This window comes from Myotis nattereri (genome assembly GCF_964212035.1).
Source record: "Myotis nattereri genome assembly, chromosome: 11".
Taxonomy (NCBI): domain Eukaryota; kingdom Metazoa; phylum Chordata; class Mammalia; order Chiroptera; family Vespertilionidae; genus Myotis; species Myotis nattereri.
Genome location: NC_138086.1, coordinates 66,912,956 through 66,931,665, shown reverse-complemented (window position 1 = coordinate 66,931,665; position 18,710 = coordinate 66,912,956). Strand labels below are relative to the sequence as shown.

Below are 18,710 nucleotides of genomic sequence, written 5' to 3'. Positions count from 1 at the left end.
CATCTCCTCTTTTTATTCTTACCTCAGAGGCTAATTCTTGTTTTTATTGGCATTTCACAGGCATTCCATATTTAGTGTCATTTGAAATTATCTGGTTAATCTGGCTGATTCATCTTGCAGAATATGAATTAAGATGTTTCAATATTACAACATAACATTAGTTCCTTCATTACCTACTGATCCCACCTATCATAAAGAATGTTCTCATTAATTTGGCATTTTTTTTTACATTGTGATTTATATAAAATTATGGTTGCTAGTAATTTTGCATATGTCTAATTCTATGAAAAAAATCTCTTCCATTATGCATTTGTACTTAATAAGTCGGATGTGTTATTTTAAGTAATTTTTGGATCTTCAAGGAGAGAATGCCCTTTCTACATTTTTTGAAAACTTAGAAATGAACTGGATTTAAAACTCTAGCCCTAACCGGTTTGGCTGAGTGGATAGAGCATCGGCCTGTGGACTCAAGGGTCCCAGGTTCAATTCCAGTCAAGGGCATGTACCTTGGTTGCAGGCACATCCCCAGTGGGGAGTGTGCAGGAGGCAGCTGATCGATGTTTAGAAACATCAATGTTTCTAACTCTCTATCCCTCTCCCTTCCTCTCTGTAAATAATCAATAAAAATATATTTTTTAAAAAAAAAAACTCTAAAAAATTTTAGTGATATAAGCAGTCCTTCTGGATAGGAACTAATAATAAAAATACTTACTATAAAGTAGCCTCCTTTTATTGTGAACTTACAATGTGTTAAGTATTTTCCCAGGCACTTTCATACTGATAATTATAGCTAATTTAGCTTACCATATATCAGGACCACTCTGGTTCTAGTACATTAACATAATTAATCACCACTACGACTCAGAAGCTGGATACTTATTGTCCTCATGTTACCCAGGAGGAAACAAAGCACAAAGTCAACCAACTTGTAAGCAGTTCAGCCAAGATTAAAACCCAGACTCTTATCCTAGCTGGGTGGCTCAGTTGGTTGGAGTATGGTCCCATACATCAAAAGGTTGTGGGTTTGATTCCTGGACTCTCAAACCTCAGGGTTTTAACTATGTTCTTTTTCTTCTCATGCATGTTGCATAACAACCCTATTAGTTTATTATTTCAGCCCCATTTTACATACAGTAAAATGAGAAAAGAGTAAATAATAGCTCCAAAATTCCTGTGGCTGCTGAGTCCTGAAGCTCAGACTTGAACTTCTACCTGTTTGGTTGCAAAGCCTAGGTATTCTCTATAGTACTATGAAAAGATCCAATGATAAAACATGAGAAGAGAGGGTTAGTTCTCGGGACCTTGCAGATGAGAAAAGCCTTCTGTCCCCAATTTTCCACTCTCGCTCTTCTGTGGCACAGCTTCCATGTAACACATTCTCCACACATCACAGCAGTGAAGGTGTGTGTTTCTGATTAATTAACATATAGCTGATCTTGATATAAAGAAACTTTCTTTCTAGAGGATTTGGAAATCTGTGTCTCATTCAGTATTCTGCTCCAGAGGCCTGTATCCTTCAGAGTTAATGAATCAACCTCAGAATTGGTAGTTAATCATAATCAATCAGAAAACTGGTCATAAGAAAATGTTGTCCACTTAATTGCGACTATCTCTTCCTGTCTATATTCATTTTATTATTAACTAGAGGCCCAGTGCATGAAATTCATACATAGGTAGGGCTCCTAGCGGCTGCCAGCCACTGACCGGGGCCTCCCTTCCCCAGCTGCCAGCTGCCAGCCAGGGCCTTCCTTCATTCCGTGTCGCCCCCTCGTGGTCAGCACATGTCATAGAAAGCAATCAAACTCACAGTCTCCTGGTTGAACTCCCAAGGGGACACTTTGCATATTAGTCTTTTATATATATAGACTAGAGGCCCGGTGCACAAAAATTTGTGCACTGGCGGGGGGGTGTCCCTCAGCCCCACTTGTGCCCTCTCACAGTCTGGGACCCCTCGGGAGATAACGACCTGCTGGCTTAGGCCCGCTTCTGGGTGGCAGAGGGCAGGCCCAAACCCTAGGTGCCTGCCCCACAGCCCCCTGTCATGCACAGAGCAGGGCGGATCGGGAGGTTGTGATGCCACCCCCAGTCACGTTCAGGGTAGGGCCGATTGGGGGGTTGGGGCGTTGCCCCCTGCCACACTCAAGGCAGGGCTGATGGGGAGGTTGCGGAGCCACCCCCTGTCATGCACAGAGCAGGGCAGATCAGGGGGTTGTGGCACCACCCCTGTCACATACAGAGCCGGCCGATCAGGGGGTTGCAGTGCTGCTCCGTCACGCACAGAGCAGGGCCCATCAGGAGGGTTGGGGCTCCGTACCCTGTCACACACAGAGCAGGGCCGACCAGGGGATTGGGGAGCTCCCCCGTGTCACGCACAGAGCAGGGCCGATCAGGGGGTTGGGGCGCCTTCCCCTGTCACGAACAGAGCAGGGTGGATAGGGAGGTTGTGGCCCTGCCCACTGTCACACACACAGAGCCACAAGGCGATCAGGGGGTTTGGGTGCTGCCCCCTGTCACCCTGCACCAGGGGCCAGGAGGCCTCGCGGCTTTGCTGATCCCAGTGCTGGGAGGCCTCGCTGCTCCGCTGGTCCCGGTGCTGGGAGGCATATTACCCTTTTACTATATAGGATAGAGGCCTGGTGCACAGTTGGGGGCCGGCTGGTTTGCCCTGAAGGGTTTCCCGGATCAGGGTGGGGGTCCCGCTTGGGTGCCTGGCCAGCCTGGATGAGGGGATGATGGCTGTTTGCAGCTGGTCACATCCCCTTCAGGGTGGGGGTCCCGACTGGGGTGCCTGGCCAGTCTGGGTGAGGGGCTGAGGGCTGTTTTCAGGCTGCTGGGTGACTGAAGCTCCCAACCTCTCTTTTTTTTTTTTTTTTTTTATTCTGGGATTTATTTACCTCTATGGCTATCACTGGAACTGAGAGCCAGCTTTAGCTCTGAGGCTCGGCTCCAGCTCTGAGACCTCGGCTGCTGAAAGCAGGTGTCTTGGTTTGTTTGGCTTCTATAATTGAAACATTGTTGCCATCACTGCCACTCTAAGCTCTGAGGCCGAAGCTGGCTGAAAGCAGGTTTCTGGGGTTTATTTACCTTCTATAATTGCAACAATGTTTCTTAGACTGCAGCTCAGAGGCTGGCAGCAGCAGGCGGGAACGTTGGCTTCCTCCATCACTGGAGCAAGCAAGCCTCCTGTTCTCTTCAGCTGCCTGGCTGCCGGCCACCATCTTGGTTGGCAGTTAATTTGCATATCGCCCAGATTAGCCAATGGGAAGGGTAGCGAAGTTACAGTTGATTACCATGTTTGTCTATTATTAAATAGGATGACCACTTCCTAACTCCTTCATTTCAATAAGTTATTACCAATATAACTGTGATATCCAGAAATTTGTATGTTTGGTATTTTACTCTTCTGTCTTTTTTTAAATATTGCTTTTTTTTTCTCCCTGTTCTACTTTATTAGTGCATAATGCTGTCATTAACATGATTTTCAATGTATCTCTTCTGCAATCACCTGTTGAATAACAAGAAGATACTTTCTTGTCAAGAGTAATTCCTTGTAGTTCCTAAGTTCGTATCCATTATATCAGCAGTTTCCTCCGCATACCATCTGGGCTGAGTTAGCCTGTAGAAACCAACCATCATCTCAACCCTGTCACATCAATCAGATCTGTCGGAGCAATTTTAAAAACTATGAGCTTCACTCTGTCATCGTTAAATGATCCCTTTTACCCACTGCTAAAAATATTACATGCCTTCTGACTTTGTTTAATTGTTCTCAGAGAGCAATTTTGTAGACTGTCATTGTCACTTAAAGTTTTTAAAGAGCCAGCTCTCAAGCAGAAACTGAAATGATGAAGCTCAAAAGATTAGTGTACCACCCCAAAGAGGATAATACTAATATAGTCAAAGCCCCATAACGCTATTGGCTTCATATCCAGCTGTGAGAGTCAAACTCTAAGTTCCCTCCCCCAAGCTCTACCCTTTCTGAGAATCTTCTTCCAGGACAAATTATCAACTTCTTATAGGCTCAGTTACAGGAGCTTATAGACCCTGAGGTTAATTTCTGCCTAGATCACGCTCCATGGTTTTACTCAGTCTGAAATTTGGTGCCAAAGAATGCTTAATGAGCTCCAAAGAGGCAATCACCAGCACAGAAGTGAATTTAAATTTCACACTAATGCCAGCTAGTGCTTCTTGGGCAGAACAGCAGCCAACCAACCTACATTTTATAGCTGTCTTTTCCTCATTTGCATTTGGATTTTCTTCTATACAACTAGCACCTCAATTTGTTTTTAACGCACATTGTTCTAAAGTACAGGTTTTAATGTTCTATACAGATATTTCGTTTTGATTTAGTCTGATGGTTTTCTGATTTTATATAAGGCACATTAATTCTCTGCCTCTTTTCTCCCTATTCCCCACTCCCAATTCCCTCCATTTTCACTACACAATAAAAAAGAAGACACAATTGGATAAATTATAATGTGGCATGGAACAACTTAATGTTTTCTGATAACAATAAAAGATACAAGAAGAATCATATAACATTTTTGTGTTATATTTTGCCACTGGTGATCATGATAGTTTAAGGACCAGTAATCAATTCCTAATACCTTTCAAATGTCAAAAAGGGAATCCAAATGACAGATTAGAGGAAATGTACCAAGAGCACTGAAGCCTTACAGTCAGGCATGTCAGCGTCAGGTTGATGATAATGTTCACTGTGTTTAAACTGGGCGGTTTTCCTCATTTTCAAAGGAATTCTTGTGGCTTATAAATGGCTGGTACCATTGCCAAGGTGGTAACAATGCAAAAAACTATCTTTAAATTCTGACCTGGTACTATTGATTTCTCTCTAAGAAAATCAAATAATTAAGATTTTATACAGTGATTCCCTGAGGCCTAAGCTAAACTGGAAATCAGTATCATTTTACTACCAGTTTAGTTCTGTAGTACAAAGGGTCATATAGGAAATTAACCATTTGAATCATTTATTCATTTTTATTCATACACCCAATAAATATTTACTGAAAACCACTGTGTGCCAGTCATTATGGGAATCAGATGAGGTGTTAGCAACCTTAGAAACTGAGTCCATTAACAAGAGGTTGGCAATAGTAGGGATAGAGGACTAAACCAGAGGAAAAAGCATTTTCTAAAAAAGGGTACTTCAGGGATATCTAGTTTTCTGCTTGTAAAATTTCTAATACTGGTCCTCAGTAGGTTTGGGGATCAAGGAGTCCACAATCCTAGGAACTGCTCCACCTGGCAGTGTCTCTAGCAGACCCACCCTGATCTCACTAGTAGGTTTGGTTTGCTCTAAGCATAGCTGCAACTGTGGTGGCTGAGCTGGGCTGGGCACAGAGCTGAAGGAAGCAAGAATGAGTATGTGTCACTGGAAGTTAGCACAGGGCCTGGTTTCCTGCCAAAGGCTTTCAGCGACATGGGAACAGGTGGGAAGGCAGTAAACTCTTGTTCTAAGCCAAGATTTTAAGTTTTTACATGAAAAGTTTGAAAAGTGCATTTTACTGCATCTCACCATATGGCTACTCAACTGGCGCACTTTAAAATTTCATGATGCTATCCGGGTTCAATATCAATCATTTCTCCGAGACACATTCATTTGAGACTTTGAGCATTATTCCATCAGAGTTATAACTTCTTTAACATTAGCTTTCAACTAGCCTCAAGAAATAGAATATACCAGCTATTAGTTTTCCAGCAAGTGAGGCCCAGTTTTAGTTACTTTGAAAATACTCTTCCCTTGAATAGACGAGCAGGAGGAGGAGAAGAGCTGGAGGAGAAGGAGAAGAAAAGAAAAATGGGAAGGAGGGAAAGGATGCCAAGGAGGAAATGGGGGAGGAGGAGGAGGAGGAGGAGGAGGAGGAGGAGGAGGAGGAGGAGGAGGAGGAGGAGGAGGAGAAAGAGAAGAGAGTAGGAGGGTGAGGAGGAAATACGTCCTTAAAAACAAGTATTATAAATTACTCCTCCTTAAAACCAAGATTTTTTAGTTCATTGACAGCATATGTAAAGCAAATGATGATAAAAGAAAGCTTTGGAATCAAATATAATCCAGTGATAGAGGCTTTTGTTTGGAATTTGAGAATAAAGAGATGTAAGAACTTCCTCAAATTTGCTTTCAGTCCTATGACCTTTTGTAGCACTGCCCTAGCATTGCTCCCAGTCCTACTGAATATAAAATAATTAATTAATGTCAAGATACATTATAGAAAAATAAAGCACTCAAATGATAATAAATCTACATATATTGTTTGATATCAATCCCATGTTCTTTGTATCTTTAATTATATTTTTGTTAATTCTATTAGAAATTATATTACAAATCTTAATTCTATTTCCAACAACTTGACAGGGCATTAGTTGGTGAATAAGCAATTTGTAAGGCACAGATGCCTAGAAGATGGAAATTTCTGTGACGTGAAAAAAGTCAATGACAGAACTTAGTCTAGGCTCTGAATATGAAATAAAATATGTCAATATACATTTATTTTTCCTCAGTCCATTGAGTTTAAAACATAATTAATTTCCCCCAAAAATAAGCTTAAAATCAAAATCCCTTTTCATAGAGGTTTTGCCTTATTCAAATCATCCTATATAATAACAGGGTAATATGCAAATAGACTGAATGGCAGAAAAACCCAACAACTAATCAAAGCTTAATATGCTAATGATGTGCTAAGGCTGCTCAACCACTCACTATGACATACACTGACCACCAGGGGGCAGATGCTCCGACCAGTAGGTTAGCTTGCTGCTGGGGTCTAGCTGATCAGGACTGAGGGAGATGGGCTGGGCACCTCTGAAGCTTTCCCGCGGCCCGCCCCGGCCCAATCGTGCACTGGTGGGGTCCCTCAGCCTGGACTGCACCCTCTCACTGAGATTGTGAAGATGTTAGTGATGAAACCTGTTAAGACACACTTGTAGGAAAAAATAAGACATGTGCATAAATAACCAAAATACAAGCAATATGAAAGTAGGTTTTGGTTAAATGCTATCAATGTTCAGAGGAGAGATTATCTTCACCTGAGTTCAGGACAGCAGGAAATCTTTTCAGAAGAGCTGGCATTTAAGCAAGGCCATGGCAAACAGATAGGGAAATCTAAGTGGAGGGGAAAAGATGGCCATCATATGGAGGTAGGGCACTATTCTAAACACTGGTGATATTACAGAGAACTTAAGCATAAAGCTTTGTTCTCACAGAGCTTATGTTCTGGGGAGAAAACGGGAAATAAATATAGAAAATAGGTAAAGTATACAGTATATTGGACGGTGATAAGTGCAATGGAGAAAAGTAAAGCTGAGTAAGGAGGATGGGGAATGTGGTCCCATTTTAAATGAGGTAATCAGGATAGGCCATAGCACAAAGACGACATTTACATGAAGCGACGAAAAACACGCCCAAAGATCACATCAAGAAAAACTGAAGCACAAGGGGAGTGTTGATTGATGACGTTGTTGGCAGAATAAGGAGAGATTGCAGAAGGCCTCAAATGCCAAGTTAGGGAGTTTGGATTTCATTTTGAAGACACTGGGGAGGTGTTAACAATTTTGGAAGAGCGATTTAAAAAGATCTGGTTGTACTTTATGTAGATGACTCTGGCAGACAGATTAAGTGGAAGGGGCAAGAAGGAGGCAGGGAGATCTTCTACTACATCCTCTAAATTAGAATGTAGAAGGACTACATTAAAAGTACAGAAATATTTGGCTTATATAAACTATTTCTTTTTATCTGTTCATTTAATATATGGAGAGGAACTCTTACATGTCAAATATGACTCTAGATTCACGAGATGACTTTAGTGAACAAAACAGGCAAATATCCCTACCTTTGTGGACTCTGCATTCTAGCAGGAGGAGTTAGACAATACACATAAGCATAATATAAACAATGAATATAAGTAAATACAATATAAATATGCAGTGTGGGAGAAAGCAATATATCTTCTGAAATAAGAATAGAGTAGGCTAAGGGGACCATGAGAGTACTGGGTGTGGGGCAAGAGGGCAACAGGGCAGGTGTAATCTTATTAGCCTTTACAATATTCTCTATTCCAAAAAAGGGAATATTCACACTTCCAAAAACTGTTATAAAAATGTGTATGCTGACATAAGGCAGATATAATGTATATAACCATTTACTTTAAAAAAAATATATGTTTTTACTGATTTCAGAGATTGGAAGGGAAAGGGAAAACGAGATAGAAACATCAATGATGAAAGAGAATCATTGATTGGCTGCCTCCTGCATGCCCTCCACTGGGGATCAAGCCTCACCAGGGCATATGTCCTGACCCGGAATTGAACAGTGACCTCATGGTTCATAGACTGACACACAACCACTGAGCCACACTGCCCGGGCAAAAGAATTGTTTACACTTTAAAACACATCAATAGGGGCCCGGGAGCCAAGCGAGGGCGTTCCTGTCCAGGCTGCAGCGGCGGGAGGGAGCCCAGTGGAGGCGCCCTCCCGAGGCACTGCCCATGCTGACTACACAGTCCTCCAGCTGCTGATGTCATGAGTAACACCACAGTGCCCAATGCCCCCCAGGCCAACAGCGACTCTACGGTGGGCTATGTGTTGGCCCCTTTCTTCCTCATCACCCTGATCGGGGTGGTGGTGGCTGTGGTAACATATGTCCAGAAGAAAAAGCGGGGGGACAGGCTTCACCATCACCTGCTCCCCATGTACAGCTATGACCCCGCTGAGGAGCTGCATGAGGCTGAGCAGGAGCTACTCTCTGACGTGGGAGACCCGAAGGTGGTGCACGGCTGGCAGGGTGGCTACCAGCACAAGCGGATGCCCTTGCTGGATGTCAAGACCTGACACCCTCACCTTCAGAACCATGGGGTCCTGCCGCCTGCTGCTTCCCCTCCCACCTGCCCACCCAGCTCCCTGTTGGGCACCGGGTCTCCACTCCTCCTACCCATCCTCCTCCATCTGTAGGCCTTTGTGGGTTGAGCCTGCTCCCAGGCACTGGGGGTTTTTCCTCTTGGGGTGGGCAGAGCTTTGCCCTGTGGGCCCCTTTAGCCCTCCCTGACTTGGCTTGGGAGCTTCCCATGGTGACAGGGCCTGATGTATGTCTTCAGTATACATATTTTGTAAATAAAATGTTTTGTGGTTAAAAAAAAAAAAACAACACATCAATATATGCAATGGCCAAAGAAACATAAAAGTATCTCTAAATCTCATGTCTTGATCTACATGAATAATGATGTATATTACCCACAAGTTACACCAGGAGAAACTTTAAAAGTAACGTTAGCTTTGTCTTTCCAGACAGAAGCCAGACAAATATATCCCACAGGAGACCACTTTGGACTTTAAATGATAAAGGAAAGCATGTCCTTCTAGAGGCCTTGGTTCCTATTAGAAATAAAACAATGACTTGTTTCCTGATATATAACAGTTAAGTACAAAGCTTTGTAAAAAGTTTGAGAAAATTAATGCTCACATCAAATTCAATTTCAAGATATCATTTAGTTCTAGTGACACATTATTTTCCCAAAAGCACTGGTTACAAGTTTTTTCAATGATATTTTCTAGCAACATATTTGTGGGTCAGATCGATGTACTTACTATAATGATAATTTTAAATAATTCTAAAATTAGACCTGGAAACTCTTAGAATTGTACTGTTTGAATATGTCTTTTTTTTTTTATTTTATTGATTTTTTACAGAGAGGAAGGGAGAGGGATAGAGAGTTAGAAACATCGATGAGAGAGAAACATCGATCAGCTGCCTCCTGCACACTCCCCACTGGGGATGTGCCCGCAACCCAGGTACATGCCCCTGACCGGAATCGAACCTGGAACCTTTCAGTCCGCAAGCCGACGCTCTATCCACTGAGCCAAACCGGTTTCGGCTTGAATACGTCTTTTGATTCCTACCCAACAGAAGGATGGTGAAAGTCCAGCAAGCCTCACAGTAGATGATATATTTGGCACTCTTAAGTTTGCAAATTACTAATTTAGCAACTATAACTCTATGCCTAATCACTACAATGAGGTATAATGGGTACTACTAAATTTGTTATCATAATGAGTTTGCCTATGTAGGAATAGATTACAAGACACAAAGTAATATTTTCTAGTAACAAAAAAATAATAATGTATGCTTTAATAAATGTAAATTCATGTAAGAACAACCTCTTGGAGATAACATTATAAGTACTGGGAAAATGACAGTAAAAGACCTTCTGAAGGCACTAGGAACCAACCACAAGTAGGCAGAAACTGGAAAAAAAGAATGGTACTAATGCGTTTCCTAGGATTCTTACTGCTTTTGCCTCAAAGAAGAACACACAGGAGAGTGTCGAGTGACTAGAAGTTAGATAGCTTAAGTGACTTGAAAAATCAGAGGTCAATTTAGGGAGTACTAGTTCCTGAGAAATTAAAGAGGACATTCTGTGCCATTACCCTTTAACCCTTCTCAACCTTCTCAACCTTCCTCATGCCGTGACCCTTTAATACAGTTCCTCATGTTGTGGTGACCCCCAACCATAAAATTATTTTCGTTGCTACTTCATAACTGTAATTTTGCTACTGTTATGAATCGTAATGTAAATATCTGATATGCAGGATGTATTTTCATTGTTACAAAATGAACATTAATTAAAGCATAGTGATTAATCACAAAAACAATATGTAATTATATATGTGTTTTCCGAGGGTCTTAGGCAACCCCTGTGAAAGGGTTGTTCGACCCCCAAGGGGGTCACGACCCACAGGTTGAGAACCGCTGCTTTAACCAAAGATCAAGGAAAACACCTGGTGACCAAAAATGGATTTATTGAATGAGAAATGAGAACACACACCATGAGGAACAATGGGTTATCATCTCACCTATTCTAGAATTTGGGCTTGTACTATGTTCTTTAGGGGACGGTTCAAGAAGCTGGGTTTTCCTCTAGATTTGATGGTATTAGGAAGAAGTAAAGATAATTCTAGGTTTGGCCATCTTAATGTTTCTTAAGATTGCTAATGAAGCAGTAGTCATATTAGCCGGGGGGGGGGGGGGGGGGGAGGGGGGGTTAGTCACTTTTATGGATTGAACACATTTTTATGGATTGGACAATGTTCTTGTTTTCGTCTGATTTTGGATATGATTATTAGAGTCATCTTATTTTTGTCTTGATTCATCATGGCCACAGACTAGCCCTAGCTGATATTTGTATTCTGAGATTTTCTTTCTATCTTAAGCAATAGAATTCTACAGCCTATTGTGAGTGTCTGGCTAACTCCTGGCCACAGAAAGTCGACCTGTTACTTCTAGGCCAGTTGTTAGTTGTCAAGGTCTTCTTTCCTCTTTCTCATCTGAAAAGGAAACAGTCACAGAAGAAAGCTTCAAACTCTGCTCAAATATCTGGCTTATTCATGAACTACATGTATATAGGCAGAGTCCAAGCAGCCTGTTTAAAGCTAAAAAGAATAAACATTTCAGCAGCTATTTACATAACACAAGAGTGAGAACAAGTCTGGTTTCGAACATATAATGCAGTTTGGAACTTCAGCATGATTAAGAACCCACTAAAACAAAAATAAACACTTTTCAGAAGAACATAGCAGAAAACAGAGTAATGTTCAGTATACATACAATTAGTGATATGAAGAAACAAGAAAATGTCACCCAAAGTCAAGAATAAAAGGAATCAATGAACATCACCACAAGATGGCCCATGTGATGGAATTAGCTGATAATTATTTTAAAGTGCCCATTATAATTATGTATGAGGACATAAAGTAAAATAATAACAAGGTACAGATAGGAAATCTCAGCAGAGGAATAAAAACTAAAAATTTTTAAAAATTAAAAATTTAATATCTGAAAGAAAAAATTCACTAGCTGGGCTTAAGAGCAGATTAGAGAAAACAGACCAAAGAATCAGTATCAGTCAAACTGGTAGAAATGATCCAGTTTGAGGTTACAAGATTAAAAATATTAAATGAAAGAAACAGAACCCCGTAATTTGTGGTGCAACATTAAAAAGTGTAACATATGTGTCCTTAGTTATAGGTGGGGGGAAAAGAGTGGGAGCAAAAATATTGTAAATAGTAAAATAATGGATAAAGTTTCTCAAATTTATAAGAATCATAAATTTACAGATATAAGCAGTTGAGAAAACATCAAGAATTTTTAAAATTCAAATCATACTCAAATAGTTGAACCTCCTAAAATAAGAGAAACAATTTAAACAGTCAGATAAAACGACACATCCTACCTAATAATAGAGAAACATGGTAATTAACCGTAACTTCGCTACCCTTCCCATTGGCTAATCAGGGCAATATGCAAATTAACTGCCAACCAAGACGGCAACCGGCAGCCACGCAGCTGAAGCGAACATGAGGCTTGCTTGCTCCAGTGACGGAGGAAGCCAAGGTTCCCCGCTTGCCGCAGCCCAGGTCTGAGCTCCAGATGCAACAATGTTGCAAATATAGAAGCTAAACAAACCCAGAAACCTGCTTTCAGCTGCCAGCGGGCTCAGAGCTTAGAGCGCCAGTGATGGCAACAGAGTTTCAATTACAGAAGCTAAACAAACCCAGGTACCTGCTTTCAGCCAGCCACAGCCTCAGAGCTGGAGCCAGTTCTCAGCTCAAGTGACAGCCATAGAAGGTAAATAAATACCAGAATAAAAATAAAAGAAAAAAAAAAGAGGCTGGGAGCTTCAGTTGCCCGCCAGCCTGAAAATGGCCCTCAGCCCCTCACCCAGACTGGCCAGGCACCCCAGTGGGGACCCGCACCCTGAAGGGGGTGTGACCAGCTGCAAACAGCCATCATCCCTTCATCCAGGCTGGCCAGGCACCCAAGCGGGACCCCCACCCTGATCTGGGACACCCTTCAGGGCAAACCAGCCGGCCCCCACCCATGCACCAGGCCTCTATCCTATATAGTAAAAGGGTAATATGCAAACTGACCCTAACAGCAGAAGGACTGGGAATGAATGGTCACTATGACACACACTGACTACCAGGGGGCAGACGCTCAATGCAGGAGCTGCCCCCTGGTGGTCAGGGCACTCTTACATGGGAGGAGCTCTGTTCAGCCACAAGCCAGGCTAATGGCTGCCAGTACAGCAGTGGTGGTGGGAGCCTCTCCTGCCTCCTCAGCAGCGCTAAGGATGTCTGGCTGCAGTTTAGGCCTGCTCCCGCTATCAAGTGGACATCCCCCGAGGGCTGCCGGGCTGCCAGAGGGATGTCTGATTGCCATCTTAGGCCCAATCCCTCGGGGAGCGGGCCTAAGCTGGCAGGTGGTCATCCCCTGAGGGGTCCCAGACTGTGAGAGGGCACAGGCCAGGCTGAGGGATTTCCAACCCTCCCCCTCCCCGCGAGTGCACAAATTTTTGTGCACCGGGCCTCTAGTCTTATATAATAAAAACCTAATATGCTAAGTGTCAGGTCGTCTGGTTGTCCATTCAACCAATCAAAACGTAATAGGCTAATGATATGCTAAGGCCGCTCAACTGCTCGCTGTGAAATGCACTGACCACCAGGGGCAGACAGTAGACCAGTCGCTATGACGTGCACTGACCACCAGGGTGGCAGACTCTCCAACCGGTAGGTTAGCTTGCTGCTGGGGTCCAGCCGATCGGGACTGAGGACAGGTCAGACACACCCTGGAGACCTTCCAACGGTCCTTCCTTGGCTGGCCAACCTCCCATGTCCCTCCCTTGCCCTGATTATGTACCAGTGGGGTCTCGGCCTAGCCTGTGCCCTCTTGCAACCCGGGACCTTTCAGGGGATGTCAGAGAGCTGGTTTTGGCCCGATCCCACAGGCTAGGCCGGGGGACCCCACAGGTACACAAATTCATGCACTGGGCCTCTAGTTATTACATAATAAAATGTGGTTACAAATGACAGCTAAGTTGTCCTTAGAAAAAATGGAGTCTAAAAATGAAAGGAAAAACAAAACAGTCCAATGAGAATTTTATATCTAATAAAAATATCCTTTAAGACTGAAGATGAAATAAAGATGTTTCAGATAAACAAAAATTAAGTGAAACCATCACTGTAGTGTGCAGATCCATACCACAAGAAATAGTAAAAAAAGTTCCTCAGCCAAAGAAAACTGATGGAAATTTGGGTATTAGGAAAAGATGAAAATGGTGAATAGAGGTAAATATAAAAATAAAAGAAAACTGAAAGTTAATAAAATAGTTGGTGATAATTAAGTCAAAGGAAACAAATTATACTTCCAATGTCCACTGTGAAGGTCATGAACTTGCTAAACATTTTTATATTAAGTTAAAATCATTTGAGTAGTGCCTGTTGAACTACTCTGAATCCTTAGATGCTCAAAACTGTCTCAAGTTTAGCAGCAAACACTAATTTTAAGGGAACTGCTTGTTAGCATTACCCTTGTTAGATATTCCTGACACAAACAGTGAGACCACTTGGGCAATCAATATAAAAAGCATCTCTTGTGAAATTAATTGGAAAATTAGATTTCATGTTTAAATATGAATTCTAAGTGATTCACTAAAACAGATTAAAATAGTTTTCAAACTAACCATGGCCCATGTCAGCTTCCTTCACTACGTGCATCTTCTTTTTTAAACAAATTTAAACAAACCATAGAATGAAGGCAAATATCCTGACATTTCAGATCAGCTAGCATTAAGTGAGGGCGTTCATTTCTATTGGAGTTACCAAGTTATTTGCTTTAATGCCCCTCATTGCTCTAACATGCCTTTATGCACCTTGACAAATGGTCTCTATTATGAAAGATGTATTATAAGGATCAGGATTTGCTTTTACATGTACTGAAATTCAACCTTTGCAGGCCACGGTAATATCATTTGTACTATGTTTGACACCTTATTACTTAAGTTAGCAGAGCATTTGAAGACTGGATGTTTAATAATGCACTTTTATAAAAGGATAAGAATTTATCATAGTGGGGGTGATACTAAATGATTCTGAGCTTAAGAATACCTCTCTGCCCCTGCTGAGTAGCTCAGTTGGTTGGAGCATCACCAAGTACACTAAAAAGGTTGTGGGTTTTATTCCCAAGTTGGGGCACATACCTAGGTTGCAGGCCTGATCCCCAGTCAGGGTTCATATGAGAGGCAACTAATCAGTTTCTCTCTCACATTGATGTTTCTCTCTCTCGTCCCCTCCCTCTCTAAAATCAATAAATATATCCTCAGGCAAGAATTTAAAAATAATAATAATAACTTCCTGTAATTGTGTGGGAGAAACATACTAAACAAGAAATTAGGAGTTCTGGATTCTAGCTCTGGCCTTGGTGGTAACCTAGACATGGCAGCTTCTGAAAATCACCTGGTCTCATTTGTTTTTGTAAAAACATGTACTGGAATGTTTCAAATATTCCTTTAATAAAGGGATAGTTTAATGTTTGCTATATTTGTAATGGGAAGGTTGAATTGTATAAAAATGTTTGTTTTCTCTTACTTTTAAGCATGTTTCAAAGAGTTTATAAGCGATAAGTTTAATATTCATTTCACTAAAGATAAGAAAGCATCCAGAATATGTGATAACAAAAAATCATAATTTGGGGCCTATTGTGTATCTTCATGAGTAAAGGCCTATACATCTACGCAGTGCACAAACACCTCTGAAGATCTGATTCATATCTGATTTGATAAAATGTCAGGCACTAGTTGATGATATGTTTGGTGGAACATGCTAATACCTAGTTCTGCCATGAATATAAGTAGCATATTACAAAGGTCTACAGTTTGACGTAAAATTTTGAAGTGTAACTACCTTTCTTTGGTCACCCAAATGTGTCTATCACCCAGCTCAGCCAACAAGTCTGACCTTAGCAAACACCGAAGAATTGCATCAAGTGTGCTGCTTTGTTTTATAGGCAAATTTTGTACTGTGGATATCACAGGATTCTGGCTTGTTCCGTTTTACAATCACAATTCTACAATAAATCTGGCTAAACATCCGGTATTTATTTTTTAGCTCAAAATCCAATTGATCTGATTGGAGAAAGATGAGTCTCTGTCATAAAAAAAATGATGGATGATATTTTTCATAATATTGTGTTTCTTTTTCATTTTGCTTGTTACCCAAAACACCATATTAGGACCAGGGGTAATCTTAAGAGTCTTAGAAACAAATTTTATCCACCAGAGAGTGCCTCAAGGCTCTTTAGGAAGAATACAGCCCAGCTGCTTGGGGTCACTTACACTCAGGCAGAAGAGAAACAGGTTTCCCAATGAGATTTGTCAGACGGATGTGCGTGCTGGCCAAAGGAGGGTGTGAGAAGCGAGCCCAACTACCCCACAGGAAAAGACTGGCAAGAATCAGGCAGGAGATCAGAGCTAAGCAGCCACACAGAAACCCAGTTCTGGGATCCAGATATTATTCCCCACTGTCATTATTATAAAGACTGGAGTGCTTCTATCAATGCAGAAGTAAATTCAAGCATCAGTCTGGTAATATCAATGATATGGGTTCATAATTACACACTGTCAACAACTGTTTATTCTTCCATTAACTTGTAAAGTTTTTTTAGGGACTTTTTTTCTCTCCTGAGGCAATTGGGAACAGAGGAGCAGCTGCAACATCAGCCCGTGCGTTTTGCCAGTTGTTCAGAGAATAGACCAAATAATGACAATGGGCAGTAATACAAGCATTTGGCAGTCATGTTTGCACAAAATGAGGGTAATCTTTAAAATAAGACAATCTTAATGGAACATTATGGCACCTGAGAGTATTGTGGAAGAATCTGGCATCAGATACTTCTCAAGAGACAACTATGGGATTCCTCTCCTCTACAATAACCACCCTTTGATCCAGTGGAAATCTTCTATCTGCTGGTCCCACCCAGATTCCACGGTCTCTCACTTCACTCCTGGCACCTAATTCTCTACCCAACTTAAATTCTCTTATCATTGTAGTCACTTTAATGCATTCACTTTGACTTCCTTGCTCCTCTGTTCATACACACAACAATAATTAAATCCAACTCTCTGTCTTTTGAATGTCTTACTTGTATTGCTCAATGTGGCAAAATGACCACAAATTTTGAGTGGGCCCTTGACACTACCCATCAGTCATTCTATATTTCTTTAGACCACTCCTTTGCCACTCTCCTAGACTTGCCAACTTCTCATTTCTTCTCAAAATCTGATACCTCCTCCACCATAATCTTGCTTCCTTCTTGGGGAGAAGTTGCTGTAATCAGAAGAAAGCAATCAGAAGTTCCCACCACCAGATCTCCCCACCTAAATATCTCTTTCTCCCATGGGCTACCTTGTTCCTACAAACATGAATGGATAGCACATGCACGTAGAAAAACCCACTGCTGCACTGTGTTCTAGGTCTCATCCCCTCCTAACACCTATTTAAATAAGTTAAAATTCTCCCCTCTCTCTATGTAAATGTCAATTTCCTCTTCTCTCATGCATCATTCATTATCTTTATTGCATACATGCTACATTTTTTATCTTTTAAAAAATCCACTTCATGGCTTTCTTTCCCCTCCAGCTACTGTCCTGTTTCTCACATTTTTTTTTCCACAGTAAAAACCAAAACAAACAAAATAATTTATCTGCATTCTGTCTTCATTCCGCTCCTCCTGAATTCTCCATGTCACCAAAGCCAATGGACACTGGTGAATCCTCATCTTACAACACATAGCAGCAGCAGCAGCTGACACAGTTGATCATTTTCCTGAAACACTTCACTTGGCTTAGAAGACAGACACCATTCTGCCTTGTTTTCTTCCTCTCTTTCTGGCTGTAATTTCTCAGGTTTTGTTTTTGTTTCCCTTATCTCCTCAACTACTAAAAATGTGCCCCAGTACTTAGTCAAGAAAGTGTTTTTTCCCCTCTATATTCCATCCTTAGATGATCCCATTACACCTGTGGCTTTAAATACCACATATGAGCAGTTGACCCCTGCAAATGTGCATTTTCCCATGGACCTCACTCCTGAATGCCAGAACGATGTATGTAATTGTCTATCTGACTGATCCTCTAATGACTAATAAGTATCTCAAACCTATATGTTCCAAACAAGGCTATATTTCTCTGCCCCCATGGATAGTTCTCTCACATCCATCAAAAAGTCATATTTTTAGTTTGCCTTCCCTGGCTTCCCCTCCAAAACTCTTTTCCCTTTTGCCCTAACTTGGAACATGTTCTCCTCTCTTTCCTACATTTTTTTCTCTTTGTAGATATTGCTATCTAACATATTATTTATTTCACTATTTATCTTTAGTATTGTTGTTCTCCCTCATAAAGAACAGGGTATTTTCCTGTTTTGTTCATTGCTGCATCACAAGCAATTGGAACAGTGTCTGGCACATGGTAGACACACAATAAATACTACTTGCGGTATGAATAACTGGGATATGATAGAAATGTGATGCATGGTTTCCACTTAAAAAGTCTCATATGCACAAGACTTGGTGCACTTAAAATTATTCTATTTTTCTAGCCGTCTCTTTGACTCTTTGCCATACTAAATTGTTTGCATATTCTCAGATATACTTGAGAACAATGATATATACCTACATTCTCTCCCTATTATAAACTAGATACACACATCACTTCATGTGTATCTGGGTGAAAAGAATAAATAGTTCCATGACTATGGAGGTGGCCATAGAAGCCTCTCTGTTATAAAAGGCTGCATTCTCTTCTTTCTCTGTGTTGCCCCACATCTGTGCTAATTGCACCACCATTTTCTAAGCAAATAAGACTCTTTATGCATCTCA

The 18,710-nt window shown here is 41.4% G+C and overlaps 2 protein-coding genes across 4 annotated transcripts in view; one reads left to right on the top strand and one right to left on the bottom strand.

Annotated features, from left to right (window-relative positions):
• Window positions 1-18,710, bottom strand: part of MAGI2 (membrane associated guanylate kinase, WW and PDZ domain containing 2) — a 1,132,900-nt gene that overhangs the window by 595,965 nt on the left and 518,225 nt on the right. The window lies entirely within an intron of this gene.
• LOC308527176 (small integral membrane protein 29-like) lies at window positions 8,451-8,886 on the top strand. The gene has a single exon (XM_081102535.1). It carries the CDS (start codon window positions 8,531-8,533, stop codon window positions 8,837-8,839), a length of 309 nt encoding a protein of 102 aa, XP_080958661.1. The 5' UTR covers window positions 8,451-8,530; the 3' UTR covers window positions 8,840-8,886.